This window comes from Drosophila miranda, chromosome 2 (assembly GCF_003369915.1).
Source record: "Drosophila miranda strain MSH22 chromosome 2, D.miranda_PacBio2.1, whole genome shotgun sequence".
In the NCBI taxonomy this organism is placed as follows: Eukaryota; Metazoa; Arthropoda; class Insecta; order Diptera; family Drosophilidae; genus Drosophila; species Drosophila miranda.
The window spans coordinates 24,604,983-24,629,757 of NC_046675.1; the positions used below are offsets into that span (position 1 = coordinate 24,604,983).

The following is a 24,775-nucleotide window of genomic DNA, read 5'->3' on the forward strand; positions in this document are numbered from 1 at the left end:
CATGTCGGATAATACTAATCGAAACGAGTAGCGCCAGAAGTTTAAATTTGAATCAAATTTGATTGTCCTCATAGCAACACTGTTGAGAGCCAAAGTAAACAAGTGCTTGCGTTTCTCAGCAGAATTCCGAGAGAAATAAATTAGCCTAACAGGTGTGAGGAATCACTCAGCTGCTGTTTGCCGCTCACCGCCTGCAGCGGCTGCTCCCCAAAATATTATTCGCCCCAGCACAGTACACAGTGCACAGTATTGACTCAGCGAGCGCGATAGCAGGCCAGACGGAACAGCACCGCACCGCCTCACGGTTTCAAGAAATCTCGTAACGTAACCGGACAAACAAATATGTACTTCGCTTGCGTTCCCAGCCTAAAGTACTTTACCCGTGACGTCGGTGTGCGATCTTTTACTTGATATCGTTTTTCCCTTAAAATAGCAGCATTTTCGTTAACAACCAAACAGTATTGCCCGAGCCCGCCGAGTGCTAAGTACTCTGTCAACCAGTACTGGAGTTATAATCCAATTGTTACCGTTAGCAACTGCATTTACGAGGAGCCCAAAGCAAACCACTTGTCAACAATTCGCCGAATATAATTTACAATTACACACACCCGCTAAAAATAAACCCTGCAAGGCGTGTCAGAGGCAGAGATTCCGAGCACAGAACCCATAAAATGCCTGATGTAAAGTTTTTAGCGGTGCTGCCCGACAATTCCAATGCTTCGGTAACAAAGCTAACCATCAAAGGCACCCTGCTCCAGCAACCTCAGCAGTAAGTCCAACGTTAGTCCAAGTCCTTAGGTCCTTAAGAAAATCGATTAGCAATTTCCTGCCCCAAGGTACGGAAACTTACTCTTTGCGTGCAGAATTTTAATATTCTCAGGAATGTGGTACATAACATATTTGACCCGATTAGGGTGAAAATTCTAACGAACTCGCGGACGATTTATGGCGCACAGATGAAACAAACAAATGGGGTACAAAATTTAGAGATTCTTATAATTACCAAATACCAAAGGTAAATTATGAGCTTATGATCTAGTGAGGCGATAAGCAGATGGTAGAAAATCAGTTCAACACGTACGTATGCAGTTATACAGTTCAACTTACGAGTAAACTGGACTCGTCTGGATATTGCTGTATCAATTCCACAATCAATGACATCATCAACACAAAATTAAAGCAGACACGCGCAACAGAATGGCTGAAGATGCCGGCTCGGCAAAGAAGACAACAGCAAAGAACAATCTGAAAATGAAAACAGAGCCAACAAAAAGAAACGAGCAAATCATTGAAACAATCATCGGTGTGGGCTAAGCAAATGATGTCAATAAATCAGAATACCATTTGATCTGTTACAACACAATGGATTCCGGGTTCTTGATTGGCCCAACTACAAGATAATGGGAAAACCAAGAGACCTTGAGTTCCTTATCTCATGCCTCCCCATCGATAACATGCCGCTGATAGCCCCCAGAAATGTGTCATACAAATAATTTATTGTACTATTTGCTTGTAAGGTGTGTTTACTTAGATAAGAATTCTGGCATACCAGGAACTTCGAACACAAAGTGACTAAGAAAGATTTCCAAATGGCAATCCGTCAAACATCCCAATTCCGTTCCTTGAATGCTTGGCACGTTTTTCGCACCCACTCAGCCATGCCGACGGGTCTGTGGCGGTCCGGTCCCCAAAAACTTGCCAAACCGCCATGTGCCATAGGAACATACATAGGTATTTAGTGACTAAGTAAGCAGCTTGGAGACGGGGTCAAATGTACAGATGGCGACGTCATTAGCATACATGTGAGAGATATAAACAAATGATTTGCTAAATCAATTTTTCGCTTTGTCTCTTCCCTCCTCTCCATCTCTCTCTACAGATTCTCGGTGAACTTTGTGAACAGTCCAGTCTGTACAGACAACATCACATATCACTTCAAAGTGGTGATCCCCACACAGACGATCATCGAGAACTACAAGCGGAACGGGGAGTGGAGCAGCCTGCAGCAGGAGCACTACCTGAACATATTCGATGGTACAGGCGGGAGTGATAAGACTCTGACCCAAAGCTTTGCCAGTATTATGAACGAGATTGATGAGGCGTTCCAACTTTCATCCACAGAATCAACCTTTCGCCTAGAGTTTACATTCGATTATGATAATTCCACAATGATCGTCTACCAGGTCAGGGAAACGGGTCACAATTTCATAAGCAAATACGAGACGCTCTTCTCGCTCTCCGAAATCCAGGCGATTCAGGTGTGGGGAGATGTGCAAAAGGTCAATCAGTTTGCACTCAGCTATGATTGATACAGGGACAGATCAGACCCTCAAGGTAGCCATCTTTTTTTGGTGCACTTGCACCCTATTTAAATGCATTTGATCGCTTCGGCTTGGATTCGGTTTCGGGCACCCACATCCTAACATTGCACTGCACGACCTAATTATTTACAATTACCAGTAGTTCTAGTTCTAGTATTATTTTGTTGGCGCTTCCATTAACATTTGGTTTGCAGTAGAGGTGGACATTCTTCATGCGACTCACGATCTTTGCCGCTTTCACGCACCTACCACACAATCTTCCCTTCTCTCTGATTTCTAAGCCAACCAATTATGATTTTATCATTAAATTATTTTACACTTGTTACGGATTATTTGAGACCTGTTTACGAGCGTTGCAGGTCACATTCAGGTCACTCACGCTCACGTCACTCGCACATCTCGTGCGTGTCAATATTGATTGTCTGGCGCCTGAAAGTATGTTATGTTCTTCCCCCTTGTGATGTCATTGCAACCGATATCTCAGTAGCTACTCTGTTCTGTTCGGTTATGCTCGTTCTTCCCCAGTATTTAATAGCCCTATTTTTGATAAATGTTAAGACCAAAGATTTGTATGTTCAAATATATTTATGCTTGCTGTAGTCTTCCATCTAGATTTTAGCATTTATTTGTAAGCTTTTTCCATGTAATTCCTCACACAAACACATACCATACCATACCATGCCATGCCATACCAAGTATTAAACATCACCATGACAAATGCATCTTCTTTGATTCAATTAAATGCGTAAACACACAACAGATTCATGGGAAATGGTTTTCTTTATTCTTAATGATTCGGATGTGGATATATTGGCTTGCTTTTGTTATTCGTTTCGTTTGCTGTTCGTTCGCATGTTAGAATTAAAATTACGAGCTCTTGCGAAATAGTTTCCATCCATGCAGCAGATCTCTGGCCTGTCCAATGGAACTAACATTATAAAATTCGTATTTTCAGTCGAACGAATCTTACCAAAAATATTCACGTAAACATTGGGGCCTGCCTCAGCCCCAGCCTAGGCCCGCCTGCCATCATCTGCTTTATAGCGCACCTGCACAAACTGAAGGCTCCAGTGTGCAATACCAAATGAAATATACATAACAGTTTTTATCCATAAATTATATATTTTATGTATTTATTTTCTCACACATCCTTTCCTTCCTTTCCTTCCTTTCACCCAAAAAAGGCCTTTTTACAATCATTTGTTTACAGCTTTTACGAGTACATAGATCGATAAATATTTACAAAGCCTTACAATACTGTATATCGTAAGATCGGGAGTTACATACAGTCGAGGGGGTGTTTACGATATAGGGGGTTCATTAGAATAAATTTGGTGGAATATCGAGAGCACAGTTCACTGGAAAGTAAAGTAATTATAATAAAAGCAATACGTTAAAAGGAAATTTAAAAAATATTACACCAAAAGGAAGGGGCAGAGTTTCCCCAAGTCTTATGAAATACAATTATAAATAATATGGTAAGGAACTGATGACCAGCAGTCAGATTAAACCAAACTGACTGATCCAAAGGACTAGTACGATCTAAGTTTCGTTTTGGTGACAGTCTACTTTTTACAAACTAAATGGTTAGCGGTCGAGCTGGGAAAGTTGGGGAAGCCCAGCTGAACATAGTTCAGAGATGAGGGCATATTTGAGTCGGGGGCCTGGGTAATAGTTATGGTATTCCCAGCGTGATCCTGGGTGGTGACCACATGCATAATTTGAGTCTGATGCGGTTGAGCCGGAGTTTGCTTTTGCTGCTGCGAAGTTTGCTGTTTGATTTCAAATGTAAGATCCTGCGAAAGATAGGTTACTCGTGAGAGATTGGAGTTTTTTAAACTGTCGGAAGAACCAACCTTTGACGAAGCTTGGCCATTGCTTCGAACTGTCGTGGAGGAAGTAACAGTAGAAACAGGAGCTGTCCGTGGCTTCTTGTGCATTTCCCGATGCTTCTCGTAGTGCAGCTTGGTGGCAAAGTTCTTATTGCAAACATCGCAGCAGTACAGGGTCTCGTTCGGAGGATGTGTGTGGATTCTGTTAAAAAAAGGCAATTCAAATTTAAGCTCAAACTATACAATTTTTGGACCCACCTCATATGCTTGCTCAAATTGTCCTTTCGGGAGAAGGGCTTTTTACAAGCCTCGCATATAAAGAGCTTCTTGCCCGAATGGGAGATCAGATGCCGCGACAAGTGCTCCTTGCGACTGAAGGCTTTGTCGCACTGCTCCTCCGTGCATTTGTAGGGACGCAGGCCTGCGTGCAGCTTTATATGCTGGACGAGATGCTCCCTCTTCTTGAACTCGCGATTGCACTTGGGGCAGGTCAGACCGGGAGGAGGCGCATCCGGAGACTTACCAGGCGCTGGGCAGATGGGCTGCGGCGGGCGTTGAATTTTTGATATCGGCGCTTGCTTCTCTTGTCTCTCCATCATTATTTTCTTGTGTTGCACTGCTATTGGAGGGTGCATTGGAGAAGGGTCAAGAGTCGGTTTATGTATTGCAGTGGCCAGAGATGGAGCTGGAGCAGGAGCTGGAATAGATGGTTTGGGGAGGTTCGTTTGGTTTACAGTTTGCGCGGGGATTCGACTGATTGTTATGTTCTGTTTGTTTAGAAGCGGCATATTCGAGCGAGCCGGCACTGTCTGCGGCTTGGCCACCTTCGTGATGGTGGTATTCGAGGAAAGTCGCTGCAAGGCAGCCGTATTGGACGCTGTGGTTGTTGGCGAGGGATCCACAGGCGGCAGTTGTTTCACCTGGGCCATCACGCGCTTAAGCTCTGCACTGCGAACAGGCGATTGTTGCTGGGATACAGACGATGACGTTTGCGAAGTATTCTTTTTGGGGTTTACTGCTTGTTGCTGTAGGTGCTGCTGCTGCGGGTGCATTTGCCTTTGTCTGGGCGAGGGAATCGTAAAGGTCGGCTCATCTTTGATGTTCTTGGCCATGGTCGATACGGCGGGGACATTTCTTATCAGCAGCTGCGGAGTTGTAGCATTCGACGTAGGCGATCTGATGATCTGCTGAGATGTCACTGTCGCTGTGTGTGATGAAAGTTGCGGATGTTTCGGCTGCTGAAACGTCTGCTGCGATTGTTGTTGTGGAGGCTGGGGCGAAATGAAAATGTTCTGAAATTGTCCTGTAGACGGGACTGCTGGGGTGGCGCCCTGGTAATTGTTTGCATTGCCCAAGGTCTGCGGCGTCAGCTGTAGTGTGGCTGGAATGGACGTGGACGTCAACTCCATGATTGGCTGACCATCGGCGGTGGCCAGCTGTGGCTGCAGTTTCATCTGCACCTGGTAAGTGGTGGGCAGCACCAGATTTTTGGTATCAATGTGCGCCACTATCTGTTGATCGGAGTTCTCGTCGCGAATGGTTATGGGCAGGAAACATTTGTTGGGCGACAGAATATTTCCTGCCCCTGCACTCGTGCCCGTCTGCGGGCTAGACAGGCTGGAGAGCAGAGCTGTGGCATTCAACTGCGTTTGCCCCGCAGCTGCTGTACCTGCTCCCCCAACGGGCATTAACTGCAGCTGCAACTGGGGCTGGGCTCCAGCAAACTGAGGGAGCGATGTGGTAAATTGGGGTCCAGCTGGCGCGGATTGCACAAAATTGAGCTTTGGTGTCTTGTTTTCGCTCGGACTGGAGCCGTCCTCTGATGCCGAGAACTGAGTGTTGGCCGCCAATAGACTGGTAAGCTGTTGGATCTGTTGCTGCAGCTGGAGTTGTTGTATCTGCTGCCAGATGGACTGCTCGCTTAGCATTGGCTGTAATTGCATCTGTGGAGTGGTGGCTGTATTTCTCATTGTTTGTGGCTGCAGAGGCGGCGGCTGTAAAGTCGGCGTCCCCGACTGCTGTTGTGGCTTTCTAGGGACTGCGGAAACGGGAACACTACTGGGGTCCTTCTTGCCCAAGGGAGTTATTTTGATCTCTGGCTTAAGACGTATAAACTCCTCCAAGACACTGTTTTCGGGATGGACATGGAACCTTTGTTATTTCAATTGGTGGCAAATGATTCCATTACTCACGATTGCTTCTCCGACTTGGGCTGGACCGGAGGCGGAGGCGCCTGTTGCAGAGTGTTGTCCACCGTGATGGTAAATTGCTGCTGGGGTTGCATGCCCACCGCCTGGATAATACTGCTGAGCAGATTATTGGATTGACTGCTGCTGCTACTGGCTGGAGTGGACTGTACTGAGCTGCTGCCCACCACGCTGAGACTCTCGCCTGTGTCGTCGATGTCATCTTTGATGTAGAGCTTGTCGTTGTGGCTCTGGATCGGGGGAATGTTCAGGCAGTCGTTGAGCATCGTCTGGGACTTCTTGCAAGTGTGGCGCAGGGAATGAATCTGCTCCACTTGCTGCACGCACTGGCCGCAAACCACCTTGGGCAGCCGATCCTTTTCGTCAATCTGAAAACTCCAAAGTGAATACCTGCTGCGCAAAGACCAAGGCAACCACCCACTCACCTGCAAGGACAGGCATTCGTATATCTTTGAGCTCAGATTCTTGGCGCGTCCCTCGGCCGAGAATACGTTGGTGTTCTGGTCACTACTGTCTGTACAGATGCGACACAGGTCGTAGTAGTTGATACACCGCACATTGCTATTCGAGTTGGCCATCTTTCCCGCCGACTGACAAGACTGCGCTTGCTTTAAGGTAGGTAAAGAATGTTTATTTTATTGACATGCAAATATTTGTTGTTTTTTTTTCTGTCTGCTGCGACGCTCTATTGTTAGTGATGGTACTATCGATACCACTATTTATCAATGTCGTGTATATATATACGTTACCGCCAAATTCGTCCCGCTTATCGTTTGTCATCTCTGGCTGCAATGAATGCAGAAAATGTTTTAAAGCAATTCTGAAGAAACTCTTCCGTTTCTTGGAGAACAGAAGCTATACAAATGTTTTGGCCGATGTCATAGCTGAATACACACCTACGTTTTTACAAAATCATGTAGTAAAATATGTAGTTAGCGCAAAGTTACGATGTAAAAAAAGGACATTTTTGTTGACCAAATATGTTTAAAGCTTATTTTACAAGAAAACCAGTAAAAGGTGGTCGCTAAAGCTGGCAGTCTTGTAGGGAAATCGATGCATCAATCGGATAAAAATATTTTTTAAGGGCTGAGAGTCCTAGCATCAAAATGGAGGAATATGATTTCTGATCATAGACAGAAAACAATTAACCCATTGAATCTTGAGAGATATCGTGGTAAGTTTTGTAAAGTAAAGATGAAGTATTCTATCGAGTGGAGCTACTAGTAGAATTATTGTCATTATTTTCCGTTTCTTAACTCAAGTTTTTCACCGGTTTATATAGAGGGGGCTTAAATGGGCTAGGTTGGATTTTTCCATCGTGTCGGTCACACTAATCTCGACGTCGGCCATCTTAAAAGTGAAAAAATTTATTCTGAAAAAATCAGTAAAATTGTAATTATTTCTAAGTTCTGCACGTAAATAAATAAGAAAAGTATGGGTTCCCGCAACGAGTGCCGAATATACGTTGGAAATCTGCCACCAGATATCCGCACCAAGGACATCCAGGATCTTTTTCACAAATTCGGCAAAGTTACATTTGTGGACTTGAAAAATCGGCGTGGTCCGCCATTTGCTTTTGTCGAATTCGAAGATGCGCGGTGAGTAATGAGAACTGGTTATATCTTAATACACACAAAGCCAGAAGCAAGCCCCCAAATAAAGCAAATCCCCTATTTGGCGCCAAAAAAAAACAGCGATGCTGACGACGCGGTAAAAGCCCGCGACGGCTATGACTACGATGGCTATCGCCTGCGCGTCGAGTTCCCGAGGGGCGGCGGACCCGGCAGCTACCGTGGAAATCGCAACGACCGCAACAATGGGCGTGATGGTGGTCGCATGGGCGGACGTGGTCCTCCGGCCAAACGGTCTCAATACCGTGTTATGGTAACCGGGCTGCCGCCCTCTGGCTCCTGGCAGGATCTCAAGGATCACATGCGCGAGGCTGGCGACGTCTGCTTTGCCGACACCTACAAAGACGGCTCTGGCGTGGTTGAATTCCTGCGTCACGAGGACATGAAGTACGCCATAAAGAAATTGGACGACTCGCGTTTCCGTTCGCATGAGGTAGGTGGAATTGAGAAATGCGTGAAAGCAAAAGGAGTTGAACAATCAAATGTTTCCACAGGGTGAGGTTGCCTACATTCGGGTGCGCGAGGATAGCGGCGAAAACGACCGCAGTGGCGGGAGTGGAGGAGGAGGAGGCGGTGCTGGTGGTGGCGGCGGTGGAGTAGGTGGTGGCAGCAGCGGAGGCGGTGGCCGTGACTACCGTGACAGGTAATTGTGTGCAGAAGTGTGCTCCCGATGTTCCCTCGAGCTAATCGCTATTATCTCTTCTCTCTTGACAGGTCTCGTTCGCGCTCATTCTCATCGAGACCGCGTCGACGCGGCACTCCGACATACTCTCCGGTGCGCCGTCAATCCTATTCCAGGTCTCGCTCACGCTCTAATTATTAAACACTACCAATCATCATCCATTAATATATAATAATTCGTACGAGCCGAAAAAGCAAGATCAACACTTCCCTTTAATTTTAACCAAGCAATCAATTCACCTTGTAAATTGACTATCAAGCCACCGTGTTCCATCATTTAATCAAAGCACACATCAGTCAAACCAAATTCGGAACAGAGCATCAGAAACCAACACCACAGAAACTTGCTTTTACAACAGAACAGTGCCACACGATTTGAGGCAGAGAAACTCTTTTTAAACTACATTTAACGCCGAACCCAATGATCTGATTTGACTAAAACTTTTCGCAAAACTAAAATTGAAACTCAAGAAACTATTTTTGGCGAGCCTCCCTTGTTAAGTATTCCTTGTTTTATCGATTTTAATTGTCTGCAACTGGCTTTTTTTCGCCAATATTTTATTACTTGGCTGCAAATACCAAGCATTTTTTTAGAATTTACCCTAAAAAAGCAAAAGCAGCAAAAACAAAACAAGAAAAAAGAACATCGATTCCGAATAAATAAGCCTGCAATGATAACGAAAATGAAACCAAAAACAAAAAAACCAGAACACAAAACGCAATGCCGCGAACATTTTATCAACAAATTATTAATATTTAATTTTTATTTTCTTCTCTTCCCCATTTTGCGCGTTTATGTTTGGAGTATAATGAGGAGGAGGATGAAGATTAATGGAGGATGAAGAAGGAAGGATATTTTGATGTTAATTTTGGATTTTGGAGTGGATTGTGGATAAATTTGGATTGAAATTAGTGGAGGCAGGACAATAGGACATAGACCTATCTCTCTAAATGAATGTATCTTTGAGATGGTATCAGGATTCGATTTGGATTATCAGGATTTGGATATTAGGATTGTTCTATGACCTTCGCTAGGACAACGTGGGATACAGTTCCCCACGGCTAACTCGCTCCGTAACCTGATTAATGAACTCTGAACCCATGGAGGAGACGAAGAGACACATTCCAATTGTTTCACCTATTGCTATGGCAATTCGGGACGCGGATGCGGGATGCAGATGCCCCCACATTGTGTCTGTGTCTTTTCGGTAATTGGATAATTAATGGTCTTGTGTTGAGGGCAATGGATGTGTGGAGTGGAGGTGGAGGATGATGCACTTGGACAGGACTCATGTCAAGGAATTCGGCTTCGGATTCGGCTGCTTCAGCACTCGTCTCACAATTGGGAATAGGATTTGGTTCGAGTTTCGCCTGGAACTGGACAGGTCTCAGCCCCCCCGAGTTGTTGTCGCCCTTTGTCGGATTGGGATTACTCACAGAGACACATTCAAACTCAAACACACGCACAGACACTCATTTCGTGGCCTTTGCGCCCTGTGCCCTCCATGTCGATATCGCTATCCATGTCAATCAGGAGTTGCTGTGCCACATTTGAACGTTGCTGGATAGTGGCTGGCCGTGTGGTCCTTGGTCTGGTTTGATCTCAGCCCTCTGGTCTCCCTCTCGTCTTTCAGTGGTATGTTCGATTGCAAGATCTATTTTTTACATTTTTAATTTGAGTTTATATATTTTTAATTGTACATCAAATACAATATCCTGCGTGTTCATTGGTGCTGTTGCCTCCCACACCACACATGGCTGATAACTTTGGCCGCACGCCAAAGGGTTTTAGTTCTCCATGTTTTGACTAGAAAAGCGAAAACCAAACCCGAAATACCCCAAAATATTGCCTATAACCGTAAATCATTTGCATGAACCTTCTTTTTAGCCAACACACAATGTATTATTCACAAAAAGACCGAGAACACCCTCATTCCGAGTTCTCTGCGCTTATGAATCACCCAAAAGCCCATAGTCATAAAATATTTTTGAAATCTAATCAAATTTTCCAATAAACATACAGAAACTGAAAGTGCAGGTGTTTTTTGTTTTTTAATTTGCAGGGGGCGGGTCCTATGGGAATGATTACCTTATCAGAATTATACATATTAGCATATTTGCAATGGAATTTCAAACTCTAACCATGGTTAACCAGTATATACATAGATGCACCAGTTTTTACAGCGGAAACGTCCAAACAGAAATTTCTACGCGATCCTCCGGAGGTCTTCGGGTCTGGGATCCCTCAGCTTCGGCGAAGATTAAATTTTACTTTCTATTCACCTAATTTACCACAAATTGATTTGTCTCTCTACTATAAATACAGAGGACAAGTCAGTTTGCTATCTGAACGAAATTTTGCAGTGCATGGTAGTTATCGGGATCGAGATATATGCAATTATTATTAGGGTCATTATTATTATTATTTAAAGCTGCTTGGAAAACAGAATTTTAACATTAATTCAAGAAATTAGGGTATAAAAAACTCTATATTCCATATACTTATGTGTTGTTTATATGTACCAAATGTGTACTTACCGCGCAGTTACCATGTAAAAAAGGACATTTTTGCTTACATTTTTTGTTTAAGCCTTACTTTAGACACAATCCAATGAAAGGAAGTCCTAAAAGTTGGCCAGTCTTGTAGAAAATTGATTAGTTTATGGGCTTAATTAATATGGTCAGTGATGAGGGTCTTAGCCAGATAATAATATTAAACATAATATCAAAATAGGAGGAATATGATGGAATTTAAAGAATTCGTCGGTATATTTACGGTATATCTTTGAGGTCAGACGGTCACACTGCTGCATCATCGAACATCGAACCTGAAGCTCAAACATGCAACGCAAAAATAGGTCGGAGAGCGTAATTTGGTTTGATCGAACCGCTGGCTAAGGAAAGGTAAGGACAATAGTCGAAAAAGCCAAGGGAAATCGCAAGGTTCGTATGAACCTCACCTAGTCGTGTTTTGACGAACAATGTACCTTGAAAACAAAATTTAGATTGGTTCCAATGGTATATTAGGAAAAGGGTGGATTTTACCTTGCATGCGTTGCATTTTCTGGTCCGTGCTGCCTGTTGTCCATACCCTCTTTTTCCTCATCAATTTCAAAAATACCAACGGTCGTGGCTGCGCGCGCTATGAAAACAATTTAAAGAAAGGCGCGACCGGTTGCGGTTGTCAAGGAAATTAGGAAAATAAGTTTCAAAGTTGATAGTTTGTTTCCGTATTTGAATGAAACGGCCCCGAAAATTCCGTGGATAAATATCCACATGGATCAACAATAAATGAATTAAAAAGTAAATTAATATTTATATTCGATAAAATAATAAACGGTTCGGTTTACACGCACAAAAATTGATAACGATCATTTCGAATTTTGCACCCCAACGCGTCGGCTGCCGAGCCCCAAAGTGCGCCAAAAAAAAGACAATATTGAATTTCAAAGCGGTGACCGTTTAACAAACAAATTGTGATTTCGTGAGTGCGCGGCCCACGTTGAGCGGCATCCATAAATAAATATGTATACTCGTACCACCGAAAAGTGCATTGACAGCTGCTGCCGCGAGTATTGACCAATTCTCTGAGAGCGCGGAGGAAGCATTTCCGTGGGCCTCGAAATTGTGGGACCGCTTTGGTCGTCTGTCTCTTGTTGTGCCCTTGCGTTGGTGTTCCCTTTGGAGGCGGCGGCCCCCCTTGCCTTATCAGCGGCTCTTTCCCATTTTCATTTTTATTGAATCTCCCCGTTTGATTGGGCGATTTATCACATTTCGGTGTTCGGTGTTCGGTGTTCGGTTTTCTGTTTTCTGTTTGCATTAGTCACACGCGCCAGCAGCAGCAGCAGCTGTTAATCGATCGCGTTTTTATTGTCAATTACCAAGTTTATCATTTAATTTGAAAAGTTTCAGCAACGCAACTATAAATAGAAGTGAAGTGTTGAAAAGGCGTAGACAGCTTTACAGTTTAAACTGATTCGTGATCAAAGTTTTTAAGTGCCGCAAACGTGTGTGTTTTATGTGTAAAATCACTTGAACAGCAAAAGGTAAGACAAGCTTTATATTACAGATATTATATGTATGTATATGTGTAGAATTGCTTGGATCGTTAAATTTGTCGATGGCCTCAGCAGTTCTCCACTTTCTGAACTCCACCAGTCACCTCAGCAGCAAATCAACCATCACCAAGTCGTCATTGTTTAAAAGGTTTTTTTATTGATCGTAACTTGAAATCAGCTTTAACGAGTTGTTCTAAACGATCCCCCATAGGCATTAACTATTTATATACATATGTTACAATGTACAAATTGCTGAATCTTTGTTCTAAAGATTTGTTTGTTTTTCCACTCCAATTTTGAAAGTGAAAGTGCGTGCTTCGCAGAGTGTTCTGTGCACAGTGGTGGTAATGTGACCCACTTAGGGTCAACATTTTTAGCCCGACACTTGGCTGCTTCCTAGGGTGCCTTCGGTAATGTAATTCGATATGTCAACCTAAGCCCAGAAGGTGTTGCTTCCTTGCGGCAAATACTACCTAAGCACACGGTCTACCTGGCGGCCTGGCCTTCCATTCAAGGTCTCTCCCTCTCTCTCGCTCTGTCGAAGGCGGCTTCCGTGTATCTGCTTGATGGCAGTGTATTGTGTGTGTGTGTGTGTGTGTGTGTGTGTGTGTGTGTGTGGGCCTGTACATCTCTAATCGGAGGCATGTCTGTCCATCTGTTCCGGCGTGTTAATCTTTTTGTTAAGATGCGATGCTTATCGCACCTACCGCGCCGATGGGCCAAACTGTTTGTCATTGCGACAGGTGCATTTGGCTGAGAAGCCAGGTTTCCGTTGCGTCAAGGCACTGGGAGCTGGGAACTACGAACAGAGAACTGGGAAACCCTTTCAGCTCTGAGCCAGAGTCGCAGCCACAGCCAGTGTCAGAGTTCATTTGTGCGAATGATTGACGGGACAGCCGGCAACTCTGACCCCACTCAATGAGCCGCAGCGAGTACGCAATTTATGTTAATTGTTTGCTTGGTGTATACCCTTTCATTGGGTTGAGGGTACATCAGTTAAAGCACTGCGAAGTACTGGCTTGCTTAATTATCCTTAAGGGGAATTTCCTTCGGAGTAACTAAATACAAGTATGTGCACTTCTGAATAAATATCAATGAAATGATACTCCTTAAGAGTATCCCACCTTCGGTTCACTTTCCTTCCTTCAGGTGCCTATCCTCTCGTCGCCATTCGTTTTGTTCCGTTTCGCTTGTCGCTTTTCCCTGGGGTACGTGGTACGTACCCGGCCAAGCATTTAATTAGACACTTTTTACTTTTCCCAGCGCCAGACGGAAACTTCTGTCCGCCAAGTCTGTGGTGTGGTGTGCTGTGGTGCGGTGTGGCTTGTACTGGCGGCAACAAGTTGAAGCCGCAGCCAAAGTCGAGCCGGGAGGCTGTCGCCGTCTAATTGTTTTGACTGTGGCAATTTCTCCTGGCCTTTTTTGGATTCTGGCGCGCCTGCAGCCGGGGAGCATCAGTATGGGGCACGGACGGATAGAGTGGGAAACTGGTTTTCTCCTTTGGCTTCTCTCACAGCGCAATCCGAGAAGAATAATTCGGTCAGCAGCGGGTTAAGGCTCATCGGCAGCCACTGCCTTTCATCCATCCGAGAGAATGGGAAAGAGAGAAGGGGTTGCCCCAGGCACTGACCAAAGAGAACGATCCGTTTTGGCCTTTTACCGTAATCAGGTTTGGGGTTTTCTCGTACGTCAACAGTCGAACAACCCAAATGAATGAATGAATGGATGGGTGGATGGAGTGAATGAATGCCGCCTGAATGAGCGATAGGCGGCTGGCTGGCAATCCATCAAACTGTCCTCGGAACTGGTTGACCAACACCACTTAATGAGTGGCTCCGTCTCCGTCCTCCCATTTGCATCCGCCCCTCGCGGTTTCTGTTCAAAACCACTCGATGGATGGCGGAGTCATTAGCCACAAGCCATGCATATGGTGATGGAACGCATAAAATACAGCCATAAAATCGCCCCAAGAGGCGGAGCACGCGTTTTGGAGCGCCGTTTAATTGCGCCGCGCGATCTGTGCGCCTCAATTTGCATTTTCCTTCGTGCTGGCTGGCACTCTGCGAATGAGGAAAACTGCACGTCTAATGCAGTGGTCCAGCAGCTAGCTGGTTATGCATGTTATTCTAGAAACAAGTGTAAATTACACACGCTCTGCCCAACAGGCCGACGACGCTTTCCACACTCTCGCTAATTAGTTGGAAATCAATTTCAATTTTCTGACGCCCCAAGCCCATTCTCATTCTCATTCCAATTTGCATTCTCATTCTTGAAGGCAATTGATAAGAGAGAGGACCCCAGAGGGCAGATCCAGGCTATCTGGGGTTAATTGTGTGAATAGCAATTGAAATGTTATAGAAACTATTCCAAATAGAGGCGCCAACTGGGGGTTAAAGATCCCTCAACAGAGAGACAGCTGATCGGAGCATGTTTAGGCTATTTTGAAATATTCTTATAACTTTATTCACTGCCTAAGATGTTATTCAGCTTTAAACTTATGTATTTTCGTGTAGCTTTTATCCCCCTTTTCATAGCCCTAGTGTAATTCTTGAACCAGAACCGCACCGCCCTACGCATATCCAGCCCCAGGGCGCGTTTAAAAGCGCTAGAGCAAATCGCGCAAAACATAAAAAAGATTACGACGATGGGGGGCAGGGCCGGACTCTGATAGGGGGTTGGTGCTGGTAATTGTAAGCGGCTATTAAAATAATTTAACCTCGCCTCCGTTCGGCCATAAAGCTAGGGTCGAATCGTTGCGGGGAAAGGGATCTAGGGAGAAAGGATTACTCGGAGCCAGGAGTACTCGCCGCCCCAGAGGGATTAACATAATTTTCGCTAATATTTTGAGCATAAGTCTCAGAGAGCATAATGCGCTTAGAAATATGAATAAAGGCGGCATTAACCTGAATGGTGGTCGAAGCGGCAGCGGCAGCTGCAGGATTGCAGGCAGCAAGCAAACGAAATGCAGGAGGCATGCAGCAGGCGGCAGGAGGCAGGCGGCAGGCGGCTCACAGCCATGATGAGCTGTGCGGCAGAAAACGCGCCAAAAAACAGCGACGGCAAACGTTGCGGCGACTGCATTAAAGTGGAAAATCCTGTCTGACAACATTTAAACTAAAAAAAGATATATATGTATGTACAGAAACCCATAGTAAATATGTAGAAAAAACCAACAACAGCGAAAACAACACATAATAAGCGTGAAAAAAGGCAAAACGAGAGCAAAACCAACCCAGAGAGTCCCAGTCCCAGTCCCAGTCCCAGTCCCAGTCCCTGTCCCAGTCCCAGTCCCTGTTCCTGTAAAAGAGTAACACCATACCATACCATGCCGGAGCCAGAGACAGACCAGAGCCAGAGGAGAATGTAGCCAGGCAATGCGAAGCTAGAAAAATCAACAAGATAGCTTAAACATATATTCGAAGATGGGGATACCCTGTACTTCTAAGATTACATACATATTTGCACACCAAGAACTCGTGTTTAAAGTTCAATGTATTTTCAGGATTCGCATATTTAATCCAACTCCCAAAGGTACATTTTTAACCTCTGAGATGTATTTGATGCTATCACGATGCTATCTATATTTAATCGTTCAGGATACATGTCTTTCAAATGCATTTAAGGTTCCAGGATGCAGCCCACCCTGATATGGCCTCATCTACCCTCTATAGAGATATTGCAAATGTAGACAGCCAGACAAATTACAATGAAAATAAAACTAAATGATGAAGAGAGAGAGAGAGAGAGAGAGAGAGGGGGCGAAAGGGAAGTATTGTGGGAGTAATAAAGGGGCTACCATGAGTAATTATAGTAGATGCGGGCAAATGGGTAATTACGAGAGGAAAAAAATAAAGTATTTCCTTAATTTTCATTTTTTCCTAAAATAAGGCATACAAATATCAGATGAAGATGGCTCAGTATCTCACACATAATTTCTTAAAACCCCATTAGCGCTCTACTAACCATCTGCATATAATACCTGTTCCCAAGGCTAAATCAGTGCCAAAAAACCATCCCACATTGGGATTTCTCTGTTCTCCCTCCTCTCTCCTCTCCCGCTTAAACAAACAAACAACCGGCAATCAGAATCACATTCATAACATCAATATAACAAGTTCGTGTTTGTTTATCGTGGGGAAAAGCAAATTAATGAACGAAAACCCCATGTGGATTTTCCCACACAACGCAACACAGGCCAAAAACGAAACTCAAACTCAAAAATCGAACGATGCACACACATCACACAGAAATCAAAAAATCGTATTGTATAATTCTGTTATTATGTTTTCGTATGTGTGCCCTGAGATATCATCCAAAAAATATGCAAATTGGGCGCCCATATCTGGATGTTGAAAGGCCAGAACTTACAGATTGGGCATCGCAGGCTAAATGATCTTGAAACTGGCTGAAAACCGATGATTAATGATGCTACATATGCGTACATATTTTTCGAAATATTAAACAGAACAGAGAGCGCGTGCTGCTTCTAAACTTCTGAATAATCTTTCCAAGTGTTAATTGAAAATATTTCCGAGAATTGTGAGTGCTTTTTGCGGTTTCCAAAGTCGATTTGTAAAGCTGTCAACGAATGTGAGTGCAATTTATCAGGTACGTACAAATGAAGCTGGCAGAATGGTTATAAATAAACCAACTATGGATTGGAAACCATTCATTCGTATTAGCTTTAGTTGCTGTTCTCAATCAGCTCCTAGTTCCCACAGAAACACTATCAAAACCACTCCACTCCATCCATGCCCATTGTGGCATTTCCGTTTCAAGTCAAGCCAAAAACTGTTCAACCACATGCCTTCGCCAGTGACAAATTGAAATAAATATCTCGTACGCATTCTGGGACGTTAAGTCTTTGTTTCCTGTGGAATGATACATAAATATGGCCTTCGTTTTGTCAAAGTCATAGGCAGAAAGGGGAAAAAGGTAAGGTAAGAAAAGGTCCGAGAGTACAGGTATTTCTGCCTACTTTCTTGTCCCACGAATGTCAAACGACCCTGCCGCCTCCGCTCGCTCTCCATCCGACACTTGACAGCGGCACACACAAGACAAAGGATCAACATCCCGGCCAGAAACTGCTGCCATCGATATTCATAAATAATTTGTTTGCCCAGAATGTCCAATCAATTGTTGAATAATTGATTCGGTTACAGCGTTGGTCGGGTCTCTGCAGCAGAGGCAATCAATTAATAATCATTTTTTTCACAAATGCAATGGCAAATCATTACGATGTAAAAATGCTGTATCCATAAAGCACAATAAAATGATTACCATTTCCATTTCCATTTGCAGCTTCAATCAGACCTCAGATATCGCTGGAGGCGTTTATGACTTTTTTGTTTGATGGCTTGTCGGTTTTGTTTGTTTTTCTGTTTTGCATGTGATTTGAGCTATTTCTCTGTGCCATAAAAATGATTTTTTCATTTGATTGGTGACAGATTTACGGCTAAGCCCATTTGCGATGGTAATCGGTTATGTTATGGGCAGATTATAGGCATTGGGTCTAGGCATTCCATTCTATTGAAAGGTGTGCATGAGATGATCTCTTCGCTTGAGTTATCTTTTGCTGGGAAAAGTTATATGGAAATATTTCCCACACTGCCTCCCGCAATTCATTCCTCCCTCCACGCTCTCCCTTCAATCGACAGCAATTGGTGCGGAACTTGCTCCTTCTCTCGAAGTCGTTCAAGCGTTACCGAAAGCATTATTGCCATACGAATTGTTTGTCTGTTTGCACTGTTCATTGGGTATTTTGTATTGGTTCTCTCTATGAAATCATCGTGCGACTACCTGTTCCCCAGTCCGCAGTCCCCAGTCGCCAGTCCCAGTCCCGTGGATGTACTATTTATAGGCAAATGCGCAATATGCCCACGGCACAAGTCATCCCCAAAGTCATTCCGTGCTCCCCCCGAAGATCAATGACATTGAAGGGGAAGGAGTGGAAGGAGAGTGCACGCTTATCAGCAGGTTCTGGTCTGTTGATAAAGAAGCGATGGCAAGTGACGAGCGGCACGATAAATAGAATGGACAGCAATCAATAATGAAGAGTTGGAAGAGCTGGGCTGGGGCTGCTTCCTCAGTCAGTCAGTCAGTCAGTCTGTCAGTCAGTCTGTAAGCGAGTGTCAGGGGGGCTTGTGTCTGTTGTATTTACCTGCAATCAAAGCAGTTTATGTTTTACCTTTTTATTCTGTTTGTCAGTCTTGTATGTAAATACAAACAACCACTTGAGGGAAGAGTACACAGAACCAAGGTACATTCTAGATGGGGTGAGCCAATCCAGGTAATTCGGTGGGCAAAATTAATGCGGATCAAACCTTTCAGACGCTAAATCGGAAGGAAAGAACCCTACCACTCCAGCATTCACTTAATCGCTTTGTTTGCATTGGGGTTTGTTTCCAGTGTGGATGTGGATGCCATTTGATTGGATTCGAGTTGGATTCGTTCAAGGTTTCCCCCCCGCTGCTGACAGAGGAGTTCTATCTATCCCTCTCTCTCTCTCCCACTACCGCTTGCATGTCAAATGAACACTTTGAGCGAAAGGTGTTAATGATAACAGAAAATACCAACTAGCAACTGCCTGGTGCAAAACTGGGTTAAAAGGTCTCTTCCCCAATGGGCTGGGGTGGGGGCATTGCGCATACGCAGCGTTGCAGTAAAGTCGTAAAAAAATACAAACTACAAATCCAGTAAGGCGGCAGCTGTTTGTTCAATAAAAGCCAAACAAGGCTAGCCTTAAAAAGGAACAGAGTGGAGGCCAGACAACGACCCGTGATTGCTCTTTAAGAGAGGGATTGTTCAGGGGAAGGGCAATGAATAATTTCAGAACACTTCTTGAAGCAAATGATAGACTGTCTCTGTCTTGAACACCGCTCTGAGACTCCTTCTCTTCCGAGTGTACTATGAGTATATGACAAACAAATCCCATTAACTCGCACAATTCACATTCACACTGCAGTCAGTCAGTCAGTCAGTCAGTCAGTCATTTACACGATTTCTGTGCACTCAATTAAAATGCCAAGTTCAGCGCCTGCCAACATTCGAAAACTGACAGCTGACAGATGGAAATTTACTGCTCAAAGGCTCAAAGGAAGCTAAGGAAAAGCTCCCACCCGACTTGGGTCATGGACTCTGCACTCCAAGCTCCACGCTCCACAGTTGAACTATCAATCATTCAGTGTTCATTTCGCTTTGAAGCAGGTGTTAAATGTGTCAGTTTTAAACGAGCAGAAACCAGAAAGTTCGTCAAGAGTTCCTCAAGGCAGGGAGGCAGCTTCTTCTACCATTTCACAAGTGTCAACGATTTGAGCGGGTAATATGAGAATTATTAATGAGAAATACTTACAGATTACAGAAATAGATTACAGTTTGATGGGGAATGATTTGTTCTATACTTAACCCTTTATTTTTTGGCCTTTTCTGTGCATATAATATTGTTCTTAATAGGGCTTTATCTTTCCTTTCACTTACAGATTTATTAAGCTAAGAAGGAAGTCAACGATTTTGCAAACGAAGGTAAGTTTTTCCCCTAAAACCAATGGGAATACACCTGGGGAACACAAACTACTATCCCTCTTTGGAATTCAAATTTATCTGCAACCAACTTGGAGAGCTCTTGTAGTTATTCCTACCTGCGGCCTCGATGAAGAGTTTCAGTCTATAATCATACGTAGTAAAAGTTTAAAGTTTCCCATGAGGAATTTCCAATAAAATGCTCCTCTTCTTTTCTGTGCTGAAATACACTACATACATTTTGGCGTCCCTTAAAAGCAATTTCGCAATTTTCTTTCTCGAAAGTAATTAACGAAATGTACGGATACGAGTATATATTTTCCTTTACACTCAGTTCCCTTTATTCAGTTTCATTCAGCTCCTTCCGCGTCCCTGGACGCACTCCATGCCTGGGGATTGAACTCTCACCTCGCGAGGAAATGGACGAAACGGCGAAATCAGCTGCAGAAGAGAGACGTCCACTGGCTGGAGCCTCCTCTTAATTAATGTGCAAAATCACGCGTCTGCATTTAATTCACTTTGTTGCCTGGGAAATAGCGCCACAGAGCCAGAGCCCCGCAGAGAACTGCAGAGATGTTGGGGAAAGCCACTCGAGAAATGTGGCAACATTTTTGCACGCATTTGACGGCCTGTCCAAGCGATTGGGCCGCCAGATTGAGCCCCGGCCCCCATCTTGGCCAGGTTCGTCTATTTAAGGGCATTTGCCAGCTTTTTCCCAGCCGTCGCATCGAACGCATCGAATGGCCACTGGCAATTGTCCTTTATGGCCATTCCTTCATTAGGCCCACATCTTGGATGCCATTTTAATGCAATCGCGCTCTGTCCTACCCAATCACTCCTCTCTTCCGCCGATGTGTCACTCTTGCGAGCATGTAAGATGTAATTTCAATTGTAATTCATATAATTCGCTTTATTGTTGTCTCAATGGGCCTTTGTTGTGGCTCTTGGAAGGGAAAGGGAGCGTATCGAAAGATACAAGTGCTGGGCTTTCGTTTCTATTGTACGGGAAGGTTGCCAAACTTCAGCTGCTGGATAAATGCTTTATAGGTCTCGTCTCTAAAGAAGCGGTGAGAAGGCTTTTTTAAATTTAAAGCAGTCCGACAACATAAAGAAAACACCTTATCAGCGAAACTCGTCTCGAGCACCCGACGTTTTGGTTGGTTTGGCAATTCCAGGGTATTCTCTCTTGCCGCCTTCGCTTGTGCATCGTCGAGCCGAACCTTAATGTGCCGTGTCAGGCACACGTCATGTATGTTGCCTCGACTCGGGACCAAAGACAAAGTATAAGGAACTGTGGGTGTATTGCTGGAAATATTATGAATATTCGCGGTGTTTCGTAAAGGAATATTTTACCATATGTACTACATTAGGAAACAATTCAATTTGGATTAGTTTACATTCCGAATTCCTATTCAGATATTCCTTTAGAGCAGTAAATTCCACATCAAATGCAATGACAGAACCCAGAAACTTCATTTAGAGTACTCCCCGAATAATATTGCAGCTGTTTGCCATCCAGATACTATGCTTAATTAGGCGTGAGGCCCAATTTGATCCATAAAAGCGCATTAAAGGCACATAAACTGTTGGCAAGAAGCTAAACAAACATGTGAAAGCGCCATCAAAGTGTCAAAAATGGAACAGACCAAACTAAGGGATCTGTTTCTGTGTCTGCATCTGTATCTTATAGTACAAGTATGGTATACGCCCTGGCATGATCCGTTTAGGGGGTTTAGGGATCGAGGGAAAGTCTGCGCCAGACTCCGATGATCCAGCCACAGCGGAGGCGCATGTGTACATAAATTAGCTCATAATAAAGTTCAAAATAAACTGCGGCGAGGCGACCAGCGGCAAGCCTATAAAAATAGTCTCCAGTGGCAGGGAGTGGGAAAATTAACCGCATTAAACATTTGAGAAGGCATAAATATTCATAAAAAGAAAAGTCTGAATGCAGCTGCCACAAGTCGCCGGCTGGGGGCAGGACCGTGGACTGTGGACTTTTTGCATTTTGCAGGCCGTGCGGAAGTCGACGTGGCGTATGAGTAATGTCCCCCCTCCACCAGGCAAAAAGTAGATACGAAATACATATTGTCAACTGTTTCGGGGGAGCCGAATTTATTGAATTTGAGTGATAGTCGCCAACTAGTAGGCCATGACATCGTGCACTCGTCGGAAGCGCTCGCCCGCCTTCCGCAGCGTCGTGCCCCGCGTCTCCGGCATGAGGATGGCAAAGGCCACCAATCCCACGACCAGGAGAATACCCACGACCACGAAATACTTGTAGAAGTACTCGGACGTGATGGAGGCGAAGGTGGCAATCACAACGATGTGGATCACCTGCTCGACGCACACGATCAGGCCAATCAGGAAGGGCTTCACGCGCAGCGGAAACGCCTCCCCCAGATAGGCCGACGAGCTGCAGACATAGATGCCCGCGAACAACTGGAAGCCCACGCCCAGATTGGCCACCTGCCGCATGTAGTAGGGGCTCAGGATGTTCGAGTAGTCGCCGTAGATCCCGGCCATGCCCAGCATTAGTGCAGCCATGCACATGAGTGCCAGCAGCGAGACGAACTTGCGTCCGACTGTGTCCAGAACGGCCATCGTGATGAGGGATCCCAGCAGGCGGAGCGCGCCGAACACGATGCTCGGCCAGGCGTAGAAGGTGTTCTCGAACACGTAGGTGCTCGTCTCTATCGACCAGGAGAGCGGCAGCGAGATGGTGAAGGCCACAAAGCCCCGGAAGAAGAGCATCTTGATGAAGGGCATCATGGATTCGGCGATCTGCTCGCCCACGTTCTGGCTGGTGCCCTCCACCACATACAGCTTGGCCTCCTCGTACGCCTGATTGCCCCTCTCGACGGTCCACCAGCTGTCCATCAGTCGCCGGATACTGGCCCGGGCCCTGTCCTCCTGGTTCTGACGGATGTAGAAGATGGGCGACTCGATCGCCATGGCCACACTGCCGATGGCAAAGGCGGAGAAGACAATGCCGAAGATGCCGTGCACCCGATTCACCGCCATTCCTAGGTCGCTCGCCCACTGCGAGTCGTAGATCACCTGAATGGCGATGCCCAGGCTGAGGCCGTACTGCTCCAAGGCGGAGCAGGTGCCGCGACTATTGCTGGTGGAGATTTCCGCACTGTGGATGATGAAGGGTACCGTGATCAGGCCGATGCCCACGCCCCCCACGTAGCGGGCGGCCAGAATGGACTCGTACTCATACGGAGCACTCACAAAGATAATGGCATCGATCAGGTTCATAATACTGCCCAGACCCTGGAGAAACATTACGGATTAGAGGGGCACGACAACATCTATCTATCTATCTGTTTGTACACTTACATAGAAGATCTTTTTTGGGAGAAAGGACACCGCCACAGCGGAAACAAGAGCTCCGATGATGAATCCGATGAACCAACTGTACTGGAACTCCGTGGTGGTGGGAACATTCGCGTTCAGATTCCAGCCAAGGCCTTGGGCCATGTCCAAACCGGCATAAACAAAGGCAAAGGTGGCTAAATGGTGGAGAGGTTGGAGTGGATTAGTTGGCTTTGTTGCAATTTTGTGCTTCGTTTCTATAGATTTAACCAAACTAGGCAGCCATTCAGTTCTAGAATCTACAGCAACACCTGGGGATGTTTAGGGACCTGTTTATGGTGGAAGTTGAGATCGAAATGGAATCTGAGATATGGCTAAAATTGGCTGAATTCCGTCGAATGTAACCTTCTATTATCTTGGTTTGTAGAGTGTCAATCCAGCCACAGATCGAACTAAAACCTCTATGAATTCACATGCTACCCCACAGAAGGAATCTTGTTGGTTGGCTTAAAAGGCTTTGTGTTTTGGTGACACTTTTATCAGAAGAAGGAGGGTGTCTTTTAAATATAATACATTCCAGCTACCGAAAATGATAAGGAGCTACTGATAAGCACTGCGATACTCGTATTGGTTCGGTTATGGGTCGTAACCCTGAGTTCTTGAAGAACTTTTGGGCACTCTCTCAAGCTGCTCTCCCTGCTGGCCCACCTGCTGTTCCAGTTTTCGTTGCCGTCTTACTCCAGCGACCCCCCTGATTGACGACCACCACATTGACCACATTGGGTGGCGGTGGCGGTGGAGCCCGTCCTGTGGTGATGTACGTGGTCTGCGGTTGTTGTCCTGAGACGTAGTGGGTCTGCTGGACAGACACCGGCACCGAGGTCACATACGTCGTGGTCGACATGTTCCTTAGTTATATAAGAAAAATGCGTTTGCAAATTGAATTTCCGCTTCAAGACCCGTTCGATTCGTTTGATTTGGCGCCTATGGACGTACTGGGCGCGTATTTATAATTTTATTGTACTCAACCTATAAGTGAATACTATCAGCATTATAGATATCTGACCAAGAGATACTCGTAATTGATATAGTATTTTATCAGCTGCTAGATACACGCGTATCGTACACTCCCCCAGCTACTTCTCCACGACCGTGATTCACGGAAAATAAGCCTTGATAAGTCTCCCCAAAGAGTGGTAGCTTGAG

The 24,775-nt window shown here is 45.0% G+C and overlaps 5 protein-coding genes across 9 annotated transcripts in view; 3 read left to right on the plus strand and 2 right to left on the minus strand.

The window, feature by feature from the left end:
- Nucleotides 1-222: 222 nt before the first annotated feature.
- Nucleotides 223-3,720, plus strand: LOC108156027. 4 transcript variants are annotated; one of them, XM_017287279.2, is made up of 4 exons: nucleotides 230-769; nucleotides 1,880-2,034; nucleotides 2,122-2,334; nucleotides 3,277-3,720. In XM_017287279.2, the coding sequence occupies exons 1-3, from the start codon at nucleotides 672-674 to the stop codon at nucleotides 2,307-2,309; spliced, it is 441 nt and encodes a 146-aa protein (XP_017142768.1). In that variant the 5' UTR covers nucleotides 230-671; the 3' UTR covers nucleotides 2,310-2,334; nucleotides 3,277-3,720. The 4 variants fall into 4 exon arrangements, with proteins under 4 accessions (XP_017142766.1, XP_017142768.1, XP_033245880.1 ...); XM_017287277.2 differs by having other exon boundaries at nucleotides 223-769; nucleotides 1,880-2,334; XM_033389989.1 differs by lacking the exon at nucleotides 230-769 and adding an exon at nucleotides 816-1,517 and having other exon boundaries at nucleotides 1,880-2,334.
- A 94-nt stretch (nucleotides 3,721-3,814) lies between these two features.
- On the minus strand, nucleotides 3,815-7,055 carry LOC108156026 (transcription factor Sp4). Its single transcript, XM_017287276.2, has 5 exons — nucleotides 6,786-7,055; nucleotides 6,346-6,728; nucleotides 4,412-6,280; nucleotides 4,178-4,355; nucleotides 3,815-4,117 (listed from the first exon to the last, which is right to left on the minus strand). The coding sequence occupies exons 1-5, from the start codon at nucleotides 6,936-6,938 to the stop codon at nucleotides 3,887-3,889; spliced, it is 2,814 nt and encodes a 937-aa protein (XP_017142765.1). The 5' UTR covers nucleotides 6,939-7,055; the 3' UTR covers nucleotides 3,815-3,886.
- Nucleotides 7,056-7,678: 623 nt separating this feature from the next.
- LOC108156025 (serine/arginine-rich splicing factor 1B) lies at nucleotides 7,679-9,394 on the plus strand. Its single transcript, XM_017287275.2, has 4 exons — nucleotides 7,679-7,958; nucleotides 8,055-8,424; nucleotides 8,486-8,634; nucleotides 8,706-9,394. The coding sequence occupies exons 1-4, from the start codon at nucleotides 7,795-7,797 to the stop codon at nucleotides 8,812-8,814; spliced, it is 792 nt and encodes a 263-aa protein (XP_017142764.1). The 5' UTR covers nucleotides 7,679-7,794; the 3' UTR covers nucleotides 8,815-9,394.
- Nucleotides 9,395-11,812: 2,418 nt separating this feature from the next.
- The window catches only part of LOC108156461 (extracellular sulfatase SULF-1 homolog), a 30,349-nt gene continuing 17,386 nt past the window's right edge, over nucleotides 11,813-24,775 (plus strand). Inside the window, exons 1-3 of one of the 2 annotated variants that reach the window (XM_017287923.1) lie at nucleotides 11,813-11,975; nucleotides 12,579-12,718; nucleotides 20,209-20,251. The gene's annotated coding sequence lies outside the window, so the exon portion shown is untranslated. Of the gene's footprint in view, nucleotides 11,976-12,227; nucleotides 12,719-20,208; nucleotides 20,252-24,775 lie in introns of those variants that run through there. The other variant, XM_017287924.2, reaches the window with a different exon arrangement.
- On the minus strand, nucleotides 22,337-24,568 carry LOC108156462 (probable plastidic glucose transporter 2). Its single transcript, XM_017287925.2, has 3 exons — nucleotides 24,278-24,568; nucleotides 23,594-23,766; nucleotides 22,337-23,527 (listed from the first exon to the last, which is right to left on the minus strand). Exons 1-3 carry the CDS (start codon nucleotides 24,471-24,473, stop codon nucleotides 22,391-22,393), a joined length of 1,506 nt encoding a protein of 501 aa, XP_017143414.1. The 5' UTR covers nucleotides 24,474-24,568; the 3' UTR covers nucleotides 22,337-22,390.